Below are 20215 nucleotides of genomic sequence, written 5' to 3'. Positions count from 1 at the left end.
CGATCGCTGTTCTTGTAGATTCGGCCATTGTCCTGATTATTATTTCTTATTGTACGCGCACTCTACGCATTATTGCTGCAATGAATCTCCGTTAAATGAGTGATGCAGCGCCCGAAACTTATATTAATTTACAGCGTTGCCATGTATATATAGCTGATAAGATCCTATTCCGGAGCGTCCGGTTATCTAAATTCATATTTTCGAGTTTTCGAGTTCACGTGGTTCGTTTTCAGAAGCAAACGTTCACCGCTCGTAATTCGAAAAACTTATAATTCCGATATAGTTTCATTGAACAAACAGAAATTAAAAAAAAAAACGCTGCAAATATAAGTATGAAAAATTATTATAGTAAAATATATAAATGATCCGCCACGTAAACAGTGATATAAATCAAATCCAGACTTAATTTAGGTTTGCATTTGATGTACGTAAAACAAAAAAGAATTTATAAGGTGGTATCCAACAACTTGATTATGATATTAAAATTTTAAATCATTTTTTTCGAGTACTTATATGTCAATATAAATACGATTTGATTTTTATTTTAAAAAGATTAAGTTACCATGGAATTTTATATTACCGCCCATTGGGCAATGCCCAATAAGCCGAGTAGAGAGTTAAGGTAAAATATTGTTTTGGTCTATGGCTATTTCATTGTAGTCGTAGACAGACTTTTCTTTTTTTTAACTTGGTCAATTGAACTGCCTATCTTAGTAGCCGCTTGAAGATGGTTTGTATGTTTTGACAGGTACATCGGGCGCCAAACGTAACGTGCGTCGCGCATTGGCGGATAGATGTGGGGCTTACGACGAGCTGCAGGTGCGACTGGATTGACCGATGAATCAACTACTACTAATCCTTGGAACCGCTGCTGAATTGACGCCATCGCGCTCTCACCGACGCTACTCGTCGCTATCGCGTTAGGGTCAGTCGTCGGATCCACGGAATCCACGGATTTTACTTTGTTCCGATGTTTTACAGTCGTCGTAACTATAGTGCATTATTACGTCCAGTGGATAGATCACGCGCGACGTCGGTCAAACTGTTCCAGCTAGGTGACCGTACGCTTGCCTACTTTTGGGCGTTCACGTATATTTACATATACATGTGCGTATATCTGTACGTTGCCGTGCAGCTTGTTTTTGGAGCTTGTCGAGGCAGATCGCACCAATCCAAAATGCCACACTGCAGCGAGCGCTCAATTTGAACGCGATATTGTCTTACTATTACAGGTTTTTCAAGCAAATTACAAATTGTTTACTTGTGCAAGCTACATTTTCTACTGTTCGGATGCATATAGTCTTATCGCAGATTTAAAGTGTGCGTCGATTTTTACGAGCTGAAAAATTGTCTCTGAATGTTTCATATTTCTTATTCTGACAACTCTTCTTATTTCGTAACATTGTGTGCGTTTCTATCTATGTAAGTTTCAGTATTTGCTATACATCTATCGGCAAGTGTACAAATATTTAATGACCGGCTGATAAGTCGAATAAAGTACAAGTTTTTTATTATACGATCAAGCTATATGATAAAAGCTAAAGATATACAATTATGTCGTGATACAATGTGTTCGACTGTTCGTCGACCATAATCTTTAATCCTGAATATATGGCTTGTTCCGGGCCACTTAACGGGAGCAATGACCAATAAAAATTTTCTTCGTATCTTGTGTAGTCATTCGTTAAATATAATCATAAACTAAATATGTCGATGACGCCTGTCACGAAACTCAAACGCTCAAGCTTGCAAATATTACCTATCTACAGTACGTCATAACGATTGGCTCACACCTTTTACTTTTGCGTGCGTGTATAGCTATGTTGCGTTGAGCGATTGTCATGTAATCAAGCATCACCTTCAGCCTCCGGCTATAGAGCGGCGATTAGTTAATAATATTACAGGTTCCGCTTAGAAAATGCGTTAACGTGAATAGTAGGCAGTGACTTTTATTGACTAAACTATTTTACATCATAAGACGGCAACTTGACTTGAACGTACGATATTTTGAAAGAACTGTTTTTTTTTGTGGTTGTATAAGCATGATTTATGACATTTTAATCGTGATTTTTCTTTTGAAAGGGATCGTAGCTTTACAATGTGAATTCCGTATGATTAAATTTTACCTAATAAGATCTTTTCGAAAATATAGTAAAATAATTGGCTGCATAGAATGACAATTTGAGGATGGTCCGCCACGTGAATTCCTTGACTGTACACCGAATATATTTGAGTTGTTGCTTGTGTATGCAGTCGGTACGCAATAAATAAGCTCGCCATGAAAAGCTTAAAGTTTGCCTGCTACAAGAGCTTCATTCTAATTACGAGGACGTTAGCGTTCCGCGAAGTCGTTCAAAACCATGCTCGTGAGCGTACAAAGCTTTTCGTGCTGCTCCATGTGTCGGCTGCATTTCGCCTCGATCCGCTTCTGAACGTCGGACACATGGTCGGCGAGCGAGCGCAGGTACTCCGACCTCGACTCGGCGGCTTTGAAGATGACGCGCTCGCGCCCCTTGAAAAATTCCACCACGGCCCGCAGCCTCTCGTCGAACACGGCTCGATATTGAAAGTCCTCGCCCACCGGATACACCGCGTCGATCATTCGGAGGAGCATGAAGCTGCGGAAGTCGTTGGTCACCACTCGCTGCCACTGCTTGTGCCTCTTCGCGCTCTTAACCGACATCGCTCCTAATAAGCTCGAAGCGCTTTTCATTATATCAGCTGTCGTCTTTTGGCAATTTTCATTGACGCCCCGCCGTTTTGTTTTGGCTTTCGCAGTCGGGACTTGAACCATTGCCATTATAATTCCGCTACCTCGCTGTGATTTTTTAGCAAGGAAATTCTAGCCGACTCGCAATTGCGATCTGCAAAATTGTATTTTCTTTTACGTTCGCATACAACTTTCGTTTATAAAATAATATAAGCTATTTTTATGAAAAACATTATTGTTTCTTGACAACAAAAATTCCGAGTTGTTTTTCAAATATCTGATTCATTTACGAGTGCAATAATTCAGTTTATTATTGAGAAAAAAAAGGATTTATGCTAACTGAACCTTTGTCTGGCAATAAGATAGACGAGAAAATAGATTGGATCATTTTACTTGAAAAACAGCCAATCAGAAAACTGAAATTAACGAATCAATGAATTTAATTTGTAATGATTCCGACTTAATCAGATTGATCCTTTATTTAAAAAATTCTAGAAAATTCGATAAATTGCAAATACCTCTTTGAGATAGTGTATTGTCAAACTATAATTTTCCAAGGAATTTTCTCTCGCTCCACAAGTAATTTGATTTCGACAGCTTATGTTAAATTTGCAAAGCTGCCCATTAAAAATAATCGTGTACGTACCATTCAGCATTCGCGGCTAATAGTAACTTCAGATCTGATTTGGCCAAGTGGCCACAAACGACAGACTTGCAAGCTCGCAAATTAGACGTCGCTTATAGTCTATTTATCTACCTCAGGCGCGCTTTGCCCCCTCTTTAGCAATATCGAATACGCAGCTTCCAAATTGACATTTAAATATAAAATAATTATGATACAAATCAAGGACAATTTGTTCAGATTTAAAAAGCTTCATTATGGTTTATGAAGCAATTTGATCAACTTCAATTTTACAAGATCGAACGAATATTTTTGAGATTGATTTCGAGCACTTAATAATAATTTTCTTTCAGTGCTCTATGAATTGCAATTAATATAAATTCGTCATACTACGCGAATCAAAAGGAAAATTATTTGTAATATATTTGCATTCACCTGCATTTTGTAGCTGATACTCGGGCGTTCAAAAAAATTATGACAATATTGCCATATAATTCACTTTTCGCACTCTCCAGGTGGATTAACGAAGACTCGTAATTTTATTACTAGCAAGCGGTGAAACAATATTGAAACTTGGGTAGCGTAATAAACGTACAAAATTAAGCCACAGTAGACCATACGGGAACGGGGATACTACCCTATAACCCTACCGAGGAATGTCCTCAGTGAAAGAAATCATTATTTAAATTGTGTTCGAAGCCTCTCGGCAGTCAAGCCAGTCTCACCTTCCAGCTTTGGAGAGCAGACGGAGCTTTAGTGGCGACTGCAACACTTTCTGCCATTCGACCGCATGTTTTTGTAGTCAGATACGTCTAATTACCAAATACCCGAGATTTGAATCTTTCCATCAGGAATCGCACTAAAATAAGGTCATGTATAAATTATGGCGACAACTGTTAATCGAGTGTACACCATCGCGAAGCGTATACCATCAAGGCTGATGTAGTTACTTCAAAAATATTTCCCGATAGGTGGTAGGCTTCCGAAAATAAAATTAATTGGACTAAGAAAAAAGTATCTCCTCTATGAGAAGGTGTTCGGTGAAGTACTTCAAATAAAAATCAACCATTCAATTGTAATAATAGTCACATTCCATTTTTAAATACTTGTATGGTTAACCAAATAACATTAAAATATGATACAAGGCTTTTGACTATAGAGAGCGAAAGAATATCTACGTGCTACTTCGCAAACATGCTGTGAGTCAAAAGCTTTTTTAAATAAAATATTGTCTTTGGACGTCAAATGATTATTTGATTGATTTATGAAAATATAGATAGTAATCGATCGAAGTTCAACATAACCGAAAGGTTGAATTACATATCTTTCGCGCTGCACATATGTAGTTTAACATGACAACAAAAATAATTTTGATCATCAATATTATATTACAATGATATTTGTTAATTATGTATTAAAATAACCAATTTATTACATATAGTATTGCAATTTATTGCCCACAGGCAACTGCCACTCATTGATTTCCGCATAAAAATAATTCTCCAGCATCCACATAATTGGAACGTCACTCCAGCGCGATTAAACTAGTTACCGGCAATAGAAACAGACAAGCAACAACAATTCAAGCTTAAACCTATCGCGCCCACGCATAAAACAGAAAAAAAAATGATCTCCGGCAACACAACGCTAACTCCATCTGTAGTCGTTTACCGACAACAGATGCACACGCACCTACCTAACGCCATATGACAAAAAAGAAAAAAAACGTTGTACTGCATCTGCACGAGAGCAAGAGAGAGAGAGAGAGAGAGAGACTAGAGAGCCTGCAGTGTAAGTACTACTTACTGAGTGCGGAGCAGCAGCAATTATCGCGGAAGGTGTGTTACTTATTATGGCGCATAGTGTCGTTCGTTTAAAGGAAGTTACAATTTAAAAAAGAGAACGAAATCATGTGGGAGAATTTGACGATCGAAAGTCTACAGCTGACCGAGACGGAGCACAGATATTACGGAGACATCTTCATCTACTGCTGTGAGAACGCCGACACTGAGCAAGTGTCCAGCCTCAAGGTCGGTGAGCTTCTCAGGTCGGCAAACTTGCCCAGCGACGTCACCCTCAAGGTTTGCATACTATACCACATTACAGAAGGAAAGCAAAGAAACGAATGCTTTGTTTACGTATTTATTGTTTTACAATAGAACGCGTCAATTTGTGTTTCATTGTAGGCCTTTATTTTTGGAGTTTTTTTTTACTCAGCACCTTATCGTTTACTTCGTAATGGTTTACTGAACTCGCGAAAAATTTGTTCGATTCGTAAAAAAGGCTCGTTCAATGAATGATCAAAAGAGAAAGTTTCAGACAAGGTGATTAACCTAAATTGTAATCACCTATTCTAAGTGAAAGAATCTAAAGTATGCAAATGTATATGCACATAATTTTTTAAGATTAACAAGCTGTCAGTTTATGCACATATTTTCATTCAATTTAACTGTATGTAAAAGTGTCAATAGGGTTTCTCATAGTTTATTATGTGAGATAGTCATTTGTATGATTCATTGAAAGTATATGTTTATTTTTTCAAGATAAGTTTTGATAATACTGTTGCTGCAGTATTTGATAACTTTTAATTGACGTTCTTTTCTAGCTGTGTTTATTGTTTCTTAATTGGACATATTGTGTTTTTGCTTGATATTGTGTTATTGCTAGAATCGCTTGATTAATAAATAAACTAGGCTAATAAAATTCTTACATCCACTATAATATTGTAGTTAGTATTCTTGGAAGAGTGAAATGAAATCTTTAAATTTGCAAACAAAATTATTTTTCTTACTGCATTATCATATTCACAGATTCTATTTCTTTGTGGTGGTGCTAAGAGTAACTACCTCAGCAGAAAGCAATTTTATGCAGCTTTGAAACTTGTAGCAGCATACCAAGCAGGTCTTGAAGTGCACAAAGACTTGATTGCCACAGCAGTGGACGAACTAGCATTGCCAAGATTCACTTGGCCTTCATCAGGTGATGAAGAGGACATCAAGAAAAAACCTTTTTCTGAAAAGACTTCAAAGAAAAGAACTAGTGGCCTCATACCTGAAAGTACAACAGGCAGTGAAAGTGAACCAGAATCTCCTAGGGAGACAGAAGCTGGCAGTACAGACTCACCCACTCCAACAAACAGTGTAACTCAAGAAAGAAACGATGGTGCTCTAGGTGGTGAAGCTAATTTGGATTCAGTGTCTGGTGGGTGGCAGAGCTTACTTGTCTCCGAAGAGCAGAGGCAGCTACTTGGCACCGAGGAGGAAAGTTCAGAACGTCATAGCAGTGATGATGGTAAGCCATTATTTTCTAATATAAAATACTTGTCTATATTTCAGGTAAAATTACGAATTGAAATGTATTTATTTGAAACAGGAGAAGGCGAAGACGGCGAAAGTTTTCCACCTGAAGCAGTCTGGACAATCAGCGACGAGCAACGCGAATACTACGCTGCACAATTCTCCACACTTCAATCGAACCCCGATGGTCTTCTTGCCGGTAGCTTAGCGCGCAAATTCTTTGAGAAATCTCGTTTGCCTGTGGAAGAGCTTCGTAAAATTTGGCAATTAGCGGACGTTACGCGTGACAGTGCTTTGAGTTTGCCCGAGTTTTACGTGGCGATGCATTTGGCGGTACTCCGGCGTAACCATGTTCCATTACCCGACGTATTACCACCCTCGTTAGCAATGCTACTCTTCAATCAACCAACGTCTCAGCAACAACAACAGCAACAACCGGCAGCAGCACCGCCTGTTGTTCCACCTGTACCAGCGCCCAGAGCTAGCCCGACTACTAGGTAAGATTGTTTACTCAGTTTGGTTGAAAAATAAATTGCTTTTCGATAATTTATTCAAGTAAACATTGTCTTTTTACATTTAGTTACATTTAATGGCACTTTGTTTAATGAAGTATAGCTATGGACGTACTTAAATCGATCGTTCTAACTACTGGTGTACATATAAACGCGTGAAATATTTTCAATTATCACAAACTCGTTAATCTGCAAAAGTTTCTTTTAGACATGTTTTCGAAGCGAACTTGTCATCCCTAATTATCATCCGAGCTACTAATTATATTATATTCTTCATCAGAGCGGCGGCAGCAGCAGCAGCGAACAATAAAGAAAAAAGCAAAGAATGGACAAAGTTCATAGATTCACCAACGGGTGCAAGTAGTAACGGTAATGGCAACTCGATCACAAGTCCCGGCCCGAAGCCGGTAAATTTTGATTTCCAAAAGTCAACCGTCGAGCGCGATCCGAAGATACTCCATCCAGTACCGTTACGATTGACTCCTGAGGCAGCAATTCTCGCGTCAAATGCCAATGGAAACAACGGTGTGGTACCTTTGCTTGGCGAGGACGACAACTCGTTGAGCGCCGGACTTGTTCATAGGCCACTCGCTAAAAAACCCGGACTACCACTGCCAGATGATACTGCGATATCCACACCCAAAAAGGAACCTCCACCCCCGCCACCCCCTAGGCCCTACAGGACACACACCAGGAGTTCCAGTCTCGATCTCAATAAACTTGGTATGTTAAATTTTTCGTTGATTTTTTCATTTAGTTTATAAATTATCGGCAGATTGTATAGTATTGGTTGAATGAGTAATATACGCGCTCATTTATATTCCCAAATAATAAAATAATGATTTATATAAAAAGTAACATTTAACCTATAAACACAAAATTATGTGTTTTTAAAAGCTATACATTGAATTTTCGTTTCAAAGTTCATAATGTATTGATGTTATCTCCGAGTTTCATATTTTGGCCGCTAGGTGGGTGTGTCGCTCATTATTAATTTGTAATTACCCACAAGTGTCCGAAAAATATTTCGATCTTTATATATACGCATCAGAATATTTATGGCACAATGGAAGTGATGTTCCTCTTATACACGTGTCGTCTACTCTGCACTGTGTGTGTGTCCGATACCTCTCAGAGAACCAAGTCTCTCTCTCTTACTCTCTCTCAGTTCCAAAAGGGACATTGCTGTAGAGGTGACTGCGACACACTTTTGTTATTATTATTTAATTTTTCCTGTCCATGGGTCTGAAATGTTTGAAAATTATGTTTTTAGCATTATTAAAAAAAAACCTGAATTGAATTAAAATAACTTTTACGTAATTACAAGCTCTTCTATTAACTGTTTATTTATTAAAATACATTAAAATTTATATGATTAGTACGAATGTTTTGGTCAGTTGCTATTTATCATTAAGCTGCAATGAATTCGAGCTCGTTATTCAAATATGCGTGCTTGCAACATGAACGTTTGTGTTTACCTTACCTGCACTTCAAAAATCACCACTGCATCCAACAATCTCGGTTAATAAAAAAAATTATTATATGTCGTATTTCACTTTTCAATCGCTAGGCGGATTAGTAGTACATTAACGTTTGAAGTTGTTTCGCAACTCGCAAGCGGTAGAACGATATGTGGCTAAGTATATAAGTTCGAATAATATGAAATACGAGCGGGAGCCACAGTAGACTATACCGGAGTGGGATACTACCCTATATGCTACTGAAAAATGCCTTCGTGGAAATTACTTGGTCCGTGATCATCATTTGCTCAATGCAGAGAGCCTGCAAGTTCGATATTAATCACGAGGAAATGTTAAGTTAATCCAATGATGGCATGGTGACCCATATGATTGTCTTCGAAGTTTAAGTTTCAAAGTCTTGGAAACAATGGTCCTACAAGTCAAGAAATAACGAAGACTCCGAATAATGAATTGTGTCCGAAGCCTCTCAGCGATCAAGAAGGCCCGTCCAGCTTCAGTGATCGGACGGAGTTGTAGTGGCGACTGCGACACCTTTTGTCGTTCGACTGCGTGTTTTTATAGCCAATTTAATTAGCATGCAATTGAAAAATTTTATTTCTTTCAGGTGCTCCACCTCTTGTACCACCCAGAGTATCACCTGGAATCGTGAGTTTTTCCAAACTGGTCCTGTATAAGTTTCATGTAAAAATTGTCTTGAAAATAAGTTCAATTTTCCTTTTCAATAGACAACAACGACAAGAAAGCTGGTCGGCCAAAAGAGTGAAGGCGAAGGTCCACGGTTGAACAATGACGAGCCAGGTTTTGTCGCTGATTTCTCGCAATTCGCTCCAAAAGCTGAGGACAATCATGCTTTGGAAAATAATGTTCCTCCTACGCAACAATTCACTGGTGTTTGCGGTGCATTCCATATTTATAAAAAGCCAAGTCAAAGTGAGTTATATCGCAGTTCTATTTCACACCCTCTTTCACCTCAAGTCTCAAAATTTTTCACTTTTTCAAATATTTTCAAGCTTAACGAAGGTTTATGTATGTGGTTGGTAAGTCTTCTAGTATTGAAAAAATTTGAGGTCTTGAATGTAGCCTTCACTTCTTCAAAATATTCGGCTGAATTTACTGCTGTGATGATTCTTTGTTATAGAAATTGTTGTTAATTATCTTTAATTGTTATGACTTAGTTTGTTATTACATTATTTCCGAGAAGCCGAAATTTTATTTTATATAAATGCACCTACATAGAATTAAGAGATCACAAAGGACTTGCCACTTTTCAATCTGAATGGAAAATTAATTTTTATTAAGGCATGATTTAATAATGTTTCATTTTTATTCTGGTAAATATTTTTAAAAACTATAATTGTTCAACCTTCGATACCCAGTTCAATCTGACTGTTTATATCAAAGGAAATAATTTTTACAAAACTATTCTGGCGTATCCTAGCGTTAAAAGATTAGAAAATGTTTAAAATTTAATTCAACTAATATTCTTTCTCCGTTTAAATAATAAAATTACCAAACAATTATTAAATTTTCTTAGGAAGAGAAAGCGGGCAGGACGACACGAAGGACGAGCCAGACGATACAGGCAAGAAGTTGACACTTCAAGAGCTACGTGAGAAAAACGCCGAATTGCGACAAGTTTGCGAAGAATTAACACGTGAGTTAGCGGGCGCCTTGCAGGAGCGAATAAACCTGAGGGCAAAGCTACTACTTCTGGCATGATCCCATTCAATGTCATCTCTTGTTATCGAGTACTAGGTTTATAAGCAATGCGCTCGCTATTGCAGTTAATATTTTTTAATTATTGGAGGCCAAGACTTGAAACGTATTATTTGGAAAAGAAAGTTTTTCGTGGTTTCACAACATCGTCTGCTAAATTTTCTCTTTAGACAGATTTTTGTCTAAATATACTTATACTCAGTGTAAAATGTTTAATTACTAAACGTAAGGTATAAGAACTTTGTCGTTGGATTTGTTTTAATGAAAAGTGACATTTCGTGTTTAAGATTTTTGAGTAGGAAACATTTTTGAGAATCGTAAAAATGTTTTCAGTTGGAAGTGAATCAGTTAGTGTAATTTACGTTCTTTTGTAAGATGATTTTTTTGAATTGTACGTTTCAAGTTTGCTCGTACTATATTATATTATTGACCGTTTGTTCATTCTTTTTATTCATGAGAGCAAAAGAAAACTCGCGTACTCTTCGCACATTCTTCTATTCATCTCTGATCGTCAATTTATTAACACTCGGATACTAGTCGTCCTTGTATAATATTTATATCTCGTGTTAATACCTCTTATTATCACAACTTTCTCAGAAAAACAACTAAATAACAAAAAAAAAGTAATATCTTTTTAGGTCATCGACACTTACACGGATTATTTAATAGGTAATATATAAAATATACAACAGATTAATGAAAGTTCAAAATAATTTATCTAAAGGCACTAAGAGGTTGCACAAAGATGCATATCATACTTATGAGAAGATTTAAATCTACATTATTGTTTGTTAAAGTCACAGAGTCTTCAAAATATTGTTGTAAATTTATGATAAGAGTACAGTGGCGAAGTTCGGTTAAGAAGTATCTCTGAGTTGTAATTGCAGAAACTAAAAAAAATAAATAAGGTATCATATTTTCGTAACCATCGATACACAATCAAATTTAAAAAATGCCAAAAGTCAAAGTATTATTGTTGAAAAATTGACTACGGCTCATAACGAGAAAAATAAATAAACGTAAATGCGCAGGAATTAAGAGCATCAAAGTGTTAAGTTTAATTTTTATTTATAAATAAATAACTGAGTTCGACATTATGGCGTAGACGTCAATAATCACCAACGAGAACTTAAAAGGAAAACAAAGTAAAGTACCTGCCTTGTCGGCTGGTTATACCGACGTTGGATGGTTTATTGAACTACTGTATATTGCGGGGAGCAGAAAGATACGAACAAATAGTAAAGTTGCTAAAAAATAAAGAAACATGTGAGTTCTAAATTATACATATATATTAAAGTCTCTGTGCCATATACGATAATACGATATTTTATTATTATTCCATCTGTTAGAATCGTTCAAGTAATCAGACTGCAACACTCTCACTATGGAAACAAATCGCCTTTTTGTATTTATATAAGAATACAGTGTATATAACGTTGATGCCCAATTAAAAAAAGGATAAAATAAAAACTGATATTTCATTTAATCAGAATTCACTTTTCCCACAAACCAATAACATCCTAATACATGTTTCATCATGCAAATCACTAATGTTAATCTTCAAAAAAAAAAAATGTTTTCCTATGTTCATTACATAATTATTGATGCAGAACGATAGGGATAGAAAAGAAAAACAATAAACAGAGGTTTGACGATAACAACGTTTATTGAAGTTAACGTTAATGAAAAATAAATTGACGAGAAAGAAAATCACAAAAGGATTATATTCAAAAGAGGTCATTTTTTTCTCTTAAATAATATCGAATGTGTGTTCTTTAAACAATATTCAATAAATTGTTCGGACATAAATAAAGGCGTACGTTGTCACCATTTACACACTTTGGATACATTTTTTGTCTTAAAATAAGCGTCGCAACGAGAATTGAGGTTGATACGAGGGAGTTACTTTGAAATGAAGCGTATCATAATAAAATGTATGAATATTAGAATTTAAATCGCAAAAAGCGTGTAAAGTGAGCATTCTAGAGAGCCTGCCTCTAATTTCAAAATATAGTATTGATATAGTGCCACTCTCCTCATTTCCACAATTCGACGATATACTGCAACACAGCTACTTTGAATGTACTTTTACATTTAATTATTTAATTTTTTTATAACTTTTTTTTTTTTTTTGCATAAATTTCGAACGATTTCGACTTGCTCACTCCGTAGAGTAAATCAACAGTTGGCACCGCTGGAGGATGTGAGGGAAGAGCTCTGCATTATTGAATGATAGAGAAATTACAGCCAAGCTTCTCCCTTCCAACTATCGTTCGCAAATTCAGCTGCAAACAGACATCAAGGAAATTATTAATTTATGTTAATGATTAGTTCAATCAATTACAGAAAAGAAAGCTAATAGTCTAAAAATATTTTAGAATTTTTCCTTTTAATAATTTTTAAATTTAACTTTTTTAATTGAATTAATTTTGAAAGCAATACACTAAATAAAATTGTAATTTAGTGTAGATGAGGTGACTGACCCACAACAGTAATAAAAGTGCACTGATATGGGCTAATTATCCTATCAAAATTAATCTAGCACACTTTCAATAACTATCATCCTATGAATTAAATGACAAAGCAAAAATAAAAGTGTGCCATGTATTTTACTTAAACTATTATTTAACACGTGTCTAAACTCACCACTCCCCATCAAATCTGCTCGTACTCTTATTAACTTCTTAATCCTTGGACTGCATGTACTTGATGAGGTCAATGACACGGGATGAGTAGCCAAACTCGTTATCGTACCACGAGATAAGTTTGACGAACTGATCGCTCAATGGGATACCAGCAGCAGCGTCAAAAATGCTGGAACGGTTGTCGCCGATAAAATCAGACGAGACAACTTCGTCTTCGGTGTATCCAAGGATACCCTTGAGTGGACCCTCACTGGCTTCCTTGACCTTAGCCTTTATCGCGTCATAGGTCGTTGGCTTGCCGAGACGAACTGTCAAATCGACTACCGAAACATTAGCGACTGGCACACGGAAAGCCATACCGGTGAGTTTGCCATTCAACGATGGGATGACTTTGCCGACAGCTTTAGCTGCTCCAGTTGCCGCAGGAATAATGTTCTGAGCGGCACCACGACCGTCACGCCATAGCTGCAGAAAAAACAAGTTATTTTTATAGTGATTTTTATTTATTCGTCGCCGAGAAAGCATTATTATATATATACCTTGCCAGATGGTCCGTCAACCGTCTTCTGGGTGGCTGTAGTGGCATGAACCGTGGTCATAAGACCCTCAACAATTTCGAAGTTATCGTGAATGACCTTGGCGAGTGGGGCAAGGCAGTTGGTCGTGCAGGAAGCATTGGACACTACCTTGTGGCTTGGGTCGTAGGAGTCAAGATTGACACCGCAAACGTACATGGGTGCGTCAGCCGATGGAGCCGAGATGATGACTTTCTTGGCACCACCCTCCAAGTGAGCCTACAAATACGAGTACAGTGAAAAATTAATAAGTTATTTCAAAGAAAATGACTGACACTTAAAGATTGATAAACTTACGGAGGCTTTTTCGATGGTAGTGAAGACACCAGTGGATTCCACTACGTATTCAGCACCAGCCTTTGCCCATGGGATGGTTTTGGGGTCGCGTTCACTGAATACAGCGATTTTGTTGCCATTGACCACCAAGTAACCGTCCTCGGCTTTGACCTCACCCTTGAATTTACCGTGAGTTGAGTCATACTTGAACATGTAGACCATGTAGTCCAGACCGATGAATGGGTCATTAACAGCGACCACCTGTCAAAATTAAAAAAATGTATAAATTTTTCAGTTCTACTTCTGAGCACAATGTCATAACTCGCGATTTAGGATGATGTAAATCGTATTAGCGTTAATGAGGAAAAATGTTGAAAACGTAGTGATTACGTAGCGCGCTAGAAAATAAAAAACGTACGGTGGCTCCACGTTCGATGGAAGCTCTCAACACCAGACGACCAATACGGCCGAATCCGTTGATTCCAATTTTGCTCATGTTGATTGTTTGTTAGACCTGCAACACAGAAAGAGAATAGAAATGAGTATTTTTGGCCTTATGTTTATAGATAACGCGATAAGTGATGCAATAGCGACTATGACTAAGAGTGTATGACGTAAATAGTGTCTGCGGATGAAATCATATTTCGCTTTTTCTTTGATAATAAGATTTTTATACGTCGGCGAGAATATGTGTATCATTCATTCAACTTGGATTTATTTCTTGCTATTCATTCACGAAACCTATCTCAAAACAGACTTTATTTTTTGAGAGTGTAGACTATGGATAAAACAACACCAAAGTGTAGAAACGATAATGCTTATCATGACATACTCCAAAACAATAAACAAATGTTTAAATATAAACTTTAGTAGGCGAATTCTTTTAGCCTGCAGACATAAAAAAACTACTCTAATCATGATTTGCGCCATACCGTCGGATTTATTAGCATTAAAAACATGTATTTATGTTTTATTAACTCGACTTGCGATTACAAAGGGGCTCGACTGCTAGGTGTTTTGAGCTGAAAAATTGCTTGTTTTCTAATTTAGGACATCAACTGAGTTGAATAGAGATGAGGTGATTGACCCAAATCAATAACAAAAAAATAGTACTGATACGGACTAATTATCCTTTAGCGCTTTTTAAAAAGCTACCACTTTTTTATGCGAAATATTGCGCTTTATATAATTTAATTGTTAAGCATTTCAAATTAAATTAGTATTTTTAATATGAGCTATAAATGAGATCTTTTAAATTAATTGCGCCGACAGTTGACACAGATATATTCACACGATTATCTCTCGTCAATTTTGACCGCGCCAATCGCGCGACTGTTAAATTGACAAATTAAATAATCGTAAAAAGATGCTGCCCCTGAGCAAGATCAAAAGTAAGAGGTCAGCCAAGGTTAGAGGAGGGGTACGCACGCCTCTGCCCTTGACATTATTTTATTGCTTGCGCCTGTGTCAGCAGAAAAGTAAATGCGGTCAATAATCCGCGCGAGATCTTTGCGACATTTGTCTACGATCAGTAATAATTTATTTACGGATTTTGCAAAGCTTATTGCCTTCGGGAAGGAAAGATTATGAATTAATAATTTTTTTGTTTACTACGGGGTTGGGTTACTAGGTGCTCATACTACGTCGACACGATATGAGTTTCGGAGTATTATTTCCAAGACCGTAATTATTTATTTAGAATATTTCAGCTGAGAATGCTATCGCTATTTTACTAATTAAGCTGCTAGAACCACTGACGAAATTGACAAGTAACGCTGCCAACTATTAACATGAGTATATATACGACATGTACAATAACAAATCGTAATTATCATCTGACGTTTAGTCAAATACTTTTCTCGGGATTCGGGATTCGTGATTCTTTTCCTTTTTCCTGAAATGCAACCGAATCAAAAATAAGGGAGGAAATCGATACTCGCTATTTGGTATTTACACCAAGTATTGTCTATTGACATTGATATAGCATCCGTTTATGTAGCCGAGTGTTATAAATAATTCTAAGTGACGCTAGCCTAATACTTCTTTTTATCATTCGGTACGTTTATGCAATTCCATTATACTAACACGTCAGCTTGAAGAATTCATGCCAGATTGAATACGATTCATGTATGCGCGAGAAAAGCACCAAACCTTGGAAAAATATAACATTATTTTCTTTCATAATTTTACGTAAAACTATTGCGCAACGTTCGCAAAAATCGTCGAGCCTATTGAAAATCTAATAATCCTTTATAAAATGCGAACGATCTCGTTCAACGCATCTAACGTTAGTTTGAAAATCATGCAGGTGAAGTTAAGTTGCTCCGGAATTCGTAGTTGAACTTGAAAATCCCCGGCGATATGACACCAGCTAAAGCAGTGCAAGGAGAGACGTCGGCCATGTTCTCTCACGGATCGATACTTATACGCCGTCTCTTTCTCATTCGTCGACACCCGCGTGGTGCATTATATAGATAATGCATCTAGCCGTTGCGATTACGTCACACATCTCGCCAAATCTATTTTTTTCACAAGTACACACACGTCTGTCACGGTCAAATCGTGGCCCTGTTGATCGTTCCAAATAAGTCACGGTTTTCTTTTGCTCAATCCTAACCTATACCGAAGTAAGAGAAAAAAGAAAGAGCCGGTTTTCACCAATTTCCGTTATATCCTGATGTGGCGTATCTACATCATGCGCTGAAACTAAGCGATTTGAGATCAAGTCAAATACAGTGCTAAATGAAATGATATTCGTAGGAATAATTCCAGGACGCACAAGACCTCGAGATAATTATTTTTAGCCACATACCGGCACACTTCCGGTGCAATATTCTTCGAGAATATGTGAACTAATTATTGCCGGATGTAACTTACCGTAAAGAAAAAAGAATAAACTACAATGCTAAATATTAGTTAGCAGGGATCAGTGATGATGACAGAGAAGCGATTGTAAAACAATGAATTTTTATTGAGCTACTTACGAGAGACAATGTCGTAGAAGAACCGTTCACTGTGCTTACCACAGAAGCAGTGTCATTTGAAGGGCAAAAAGCGCCGATATAAGCGGCACAAGGCGGGGGTTGGCTGCGCGCGCATAGTCGTACGACCCGACGTCCGACGAAAATGAAACGCGTTAGTGTTAGTACGAGGCTCTAATTGTTGCGTCGTCGACGTATGATAGCGCTGCTCGTAATCAGTTTGATTTCGCGCTCAAATTATGAATACGCATTCTTTCGTTCACATTCGACGAGAGCTTATGAAGTGGAGCGACCATTTCCAAAGTTTTGTAATTGAGCTTTTGAAAATTTTAAATATAAGTAGCCACATTATAGTAAAGTCGAACGAGAAACTGTTACGTAAATTGTTTTTTTTTATATCTGCCGGTAATAGTCGGAAGAAGGTAAAATTGTTTAATTTTTCTCGAGTTCGTTTGTTTTTATTTCTGAAGTATTTATTGTCGTGCGCAAAAGATCAAGGACTCAATTAATATAGTTATCTAGTGGCGAGTACGTAAGATAGAAAAATAATTGCTTTCTTCTAATTTGCTTGATACTGAAACGTTGTATTTAACATGGCAGTGATCACTTGATCGTTCTTAATCACAATAGGCGTTCTAATCTCACAATAACGTATTTTCTAAAAATCCATTAGCCTTATCCGAAAACGAGCGAACGACGAACGAGCAAGTCGACGTAAAAGTGAAACGTCCAGACGAAATCGAAAGAGATGCCATTCGTGCGTTCAGGCACGTCTTCAGCGAGACGCGCATTTCATCACGCGCCAAGTATCCCGGCAGGTCACCGGCGCGAGCTGAGTCAATCAGGACACATACTTACACCTTATTACGTGCTTTATAATGACGCAAATATTGGGCTTCGTTCATTAAAATTATTTTGCTTTTTCAGGAGTAATGTAAGTAGTGAAAGTACACGTTGTAGTCCAACGATTTTTGTAGGTGAATATTTAGGAAACGAATGAGCGAAATAAAGAAAGGTTGATAAATAATTATCAATAGTTAGAAGGTAATTGCATATGGATAATTTTAGTTAAAATATACTCTCATAATCGATTATAATGGGACATAATCGTCTATCTAAAAATATTGGCACTATATAATCCCAAACGTAGTTTAAGGTTACATAAGATTAAATTAAACTTTACACATTTTAAATATTAATGTTGCAAAATACACTTTCATTGAGAAAATCATTAGGATTGTTAAAAATTTACTCTTATTGGAGGTTTTCAAAAATCAGTCTGTAGATTATGAACGAACTGTAAATCGTATTAGAAGGCAATGTATTTTACGAGTGAAAAGTTACAAAACGTATATTTTATTATAGATATTTGTAATTAAATTTCTAGCTGATGGCTTCCAGCAGCTTTTCGAGCTGTTGTGGATTTGGACCTTCAAATATGCAGCTAATGACATCTGTTGCTTTATTTCTTAAATTTCTACGTTTAATCCCTGTTAATAAACGCTGTGACAATGTGTTGCTATAATACGGAAAAGAAGATTTGATTTTTTGAATGTAGTTAAAAAGCTTTGATTTCAGAATCGAACCTTCGTTGTCTATGTGCCTTGTCATTTTTCTCTTATTAACAGCAATAAAAAATGTTAGGTCACTTACAGCAGCAAAATTATTTTTCTGTAGTATCTCGATCTTCACATTCGGTGAAGTATTTATGAAATTATTTGTACATTGAAGTTAGAGCGGATAACTTCAACGATTGGTGTTCTAAGTGGTTTCAAGCAGTTCTAGCATGTGCAATATATCTGGTTTTACTCTTTCAAGGTGAACTGATTTTGGTGCTACATCAAAGATTGTTAACGGTTCGTCAATTTTCCTTGGAAATTAGTGCTATGGACATATGCAATTATTATTAATAGCTAAATTTTATTATAAATAATTACATAAAAAATATATTTTCAGTGAAATATTCAATGGGTGGCTGCCATATTCTGCTCGAATGAACGGTCCTCGAAACACTGACAAACAATGTCACCGCGCGCGCTTTCATTCAGCTGAGACGACAAGGGTGTTTCCCTTTTCCGGCGCTGCGCTGAATGTCTGGGACTTTAATTGAATAAATTGATATAATTTTAGCTGAAAAGGCATACTTACAACAATACGCCATTGACGTGGCTAAGATCGATCTGCTCCATGCAATTCGTATAGCTTACCCTAACTATCTACAGACAGGGAAAGTTAGAAGAAATGTTTCCATTTCGAATTTGATTTTATAAACTATAATGAATTGACCCTAATTAACTATTCCGTATTGCAATAGAGCTTGCAAGCACAGCTTACAGCGCATCAAATTTAATGGTTTTATGCTTATATTATTGTCAGGTTTAATGGTACAAAAAAAATTCTGAAAATCTGCATTGTAAAACATTTAACAGCCTATTTGGCAATCAAAACGAGCCGAATGCCACGTTCGATGCTGATGTTGCCTTGTTCAAAGTAGCATTTTTGTTATTTCATCTCATTCCGCAAATGTTTTTCTCCATTTTTCAGTTAGTTACCATTCTGATGACTATTGACACACATAATAAAAAAGGTTACCAAACTCTGGTTTCCTATCTTCCGGTAGGTATTTCTTCTCCTCTCTTATAAGTCGACCTAATTTAATATTGCAAACAAAATTTCAACGATCAATTTTGCAAACAATTTTAAAAAGTTTTTAAAGTATGAAACACAATTACACTAGCAATACTAAATTTTTAACATAAGGAATAGCAACAAATTAGGTATTATAATAATGTACTATATTATAGTTATAATAACAATAACAATAACAACAATAATAATAATAATAATAATAATAATAATAATAATAATAATAATAATAATCGAGTAATAATAATAATTTATATCCAATACTGTGAAACTTAGTTTTTCCTTGGATTTGAAAAATTCAAAATGCCATTTGTGCAAAATATCGTATATTTGTTTTTCAATCACAGCTCTTTTTATGAACATTAATAATTTTAATATTAGATTTATTACAAACGATGGAGTAATAGCTAATTTTTATGAATAATATTAATAAATGATATTTTTAATTTCTATTGTGTTTTGAGTAATTTTTTGAAAATTTTTCGTTGAAAAAATTATTGCATCAAAGTTAGATAAATTCTGTGACAAATTTAGTAAATATTTTTCACAACTGGTAACCTTTAATATAAATCCTTCCCAACCGCAGAAGTCGTGCACATATTTGTCCTTAAATACATCGTTTAGAAACTTCTCAAATCTGCGATAATAAATAATTGCAATTTTCACAACATAGATCGCCAGCAAGCGAAAGATCTTACATGTGAACATATGCAAATTAAATGAAGTTTTAATAAAAAGAAAATTTTCCTAATTAA

The 20215-nt window shown here is 36.2% G+C and overlaps 3 protein-coding genes and 1 long non-coding RNA gene across 5 annotated transcripts; 2 read left to right on the top strand and 2 right to left on the bottom strand.

Moving 5' to 3' along the window:
* Positions 1-1950: 1950 nt before the first annotated feature.
* On the bottom strand, positions 1951-3416 carry LOC131666126 (uncharacterized). 2 transcript variants are annotated; one of them, XM_058938526.1, is made up of 2 exons: positions 3357-3416; positions 1951-2864 (listed from the first exon to the last, which is right to left on the bottom strand). In XM_058938526.1, exon 2 carries the CDS (start codon positions 2798-2800, stop codon positions 2333-2335), a length of 468 nt encoding a protein of 155 aa, XP_058794509.1. In that variant the 5' UTR covers positions 2801-2864; positions 3357-3416; the 3' UTR covers positions 1951-2332. The 2 variants fall into 2 exon arrangements, with proteins under 2 accessions (XP_058794509.1, XP_058794510.1); XM_058938527.1 differs by having other exon boundaries at positions 3229-3363.
* Positions 3417-5063: 1647 nt separating this feature from the next.
* LOC131666129 (ralBP1-associated Eps domain-containing protein 1) lies at positions 5064-12152 on the top strand. Its single transcript, XM_058938533.1, has 7 exons — positions 5064-5413; positions 6143-6623; positions 6705-7125; positions 7421-7863; positions 9226-9266; positions 9347-9551; positions 10156-12152. Exons 1-7 carry the CDS (start codon positions 5243-5245, stop codon positions 10338-10340), a joined length of 1947 nt encoding a protein of 648 aa, XP_058794516.1. The 5' UTR covers positions 5064-5242; the 3' UTR covers positions 10341-12152.
* On the bottom strand, positions 11985-16878 carry LOC131666130 (glyceraldehyde-3-phosphate dehydrogenase 1). The gene is made up of 6 exons (XM_058938534.1): positions 16818-16878; positions 14252-14347; positions 13855-14094; positions 13522-13776; positions 12984-13447; positions 11985-12622 (listed from the first exon to the last, which is right to left on the bottom strand). The coding sequence occupies exons 2-5, from the start codon at positions 14327-14329 to the stop codon at positions 13022-13024; spliced, it is 999 nt and encodes a 332-aa protein (XP_058794517.1). The 5' UTR covers positions 14330-14347; positions 16818-16878; the 3' UTR covers positions 11985-12622; positions 12984-13021.
* A 901-nt stretch (positions 16879-17779) lies between these two features.
* Positions 17780-18972, top strand: LOC131666132 (uncharacterized). The gene is made up of 3 exons (XR_009302076.1): positions 17780-17858; positions 18633-18670; positions 18771-18972. It is a non-coding gene; the product is annotated as an uncharacterized LOC131666132 (long non-coding RNA).
* Positions 18973-20215: the final 1243 nt, after the last annotated feature.

The sequence above is a fragment of the Phymastichus coffea genome, unplaced genomic scaffold (genome assembly GCF_024137745.1).
Source record: "Phymastichus coffea isolate CEN01 unplaced genomic scaffold, Cenicafe_Pcof_1.1 PCOF00056, whole genome shotgun sequence".
Lineage (NCBI taxonomy): Eukaryota > Metazoa > Arthropoda > Insecta > Hymenoptera > Eulophidae > Phymastichus > Phymastichus coffea.
This window is presented reverse-complemented; position numbering and strand designations above follow the sequence as displayed.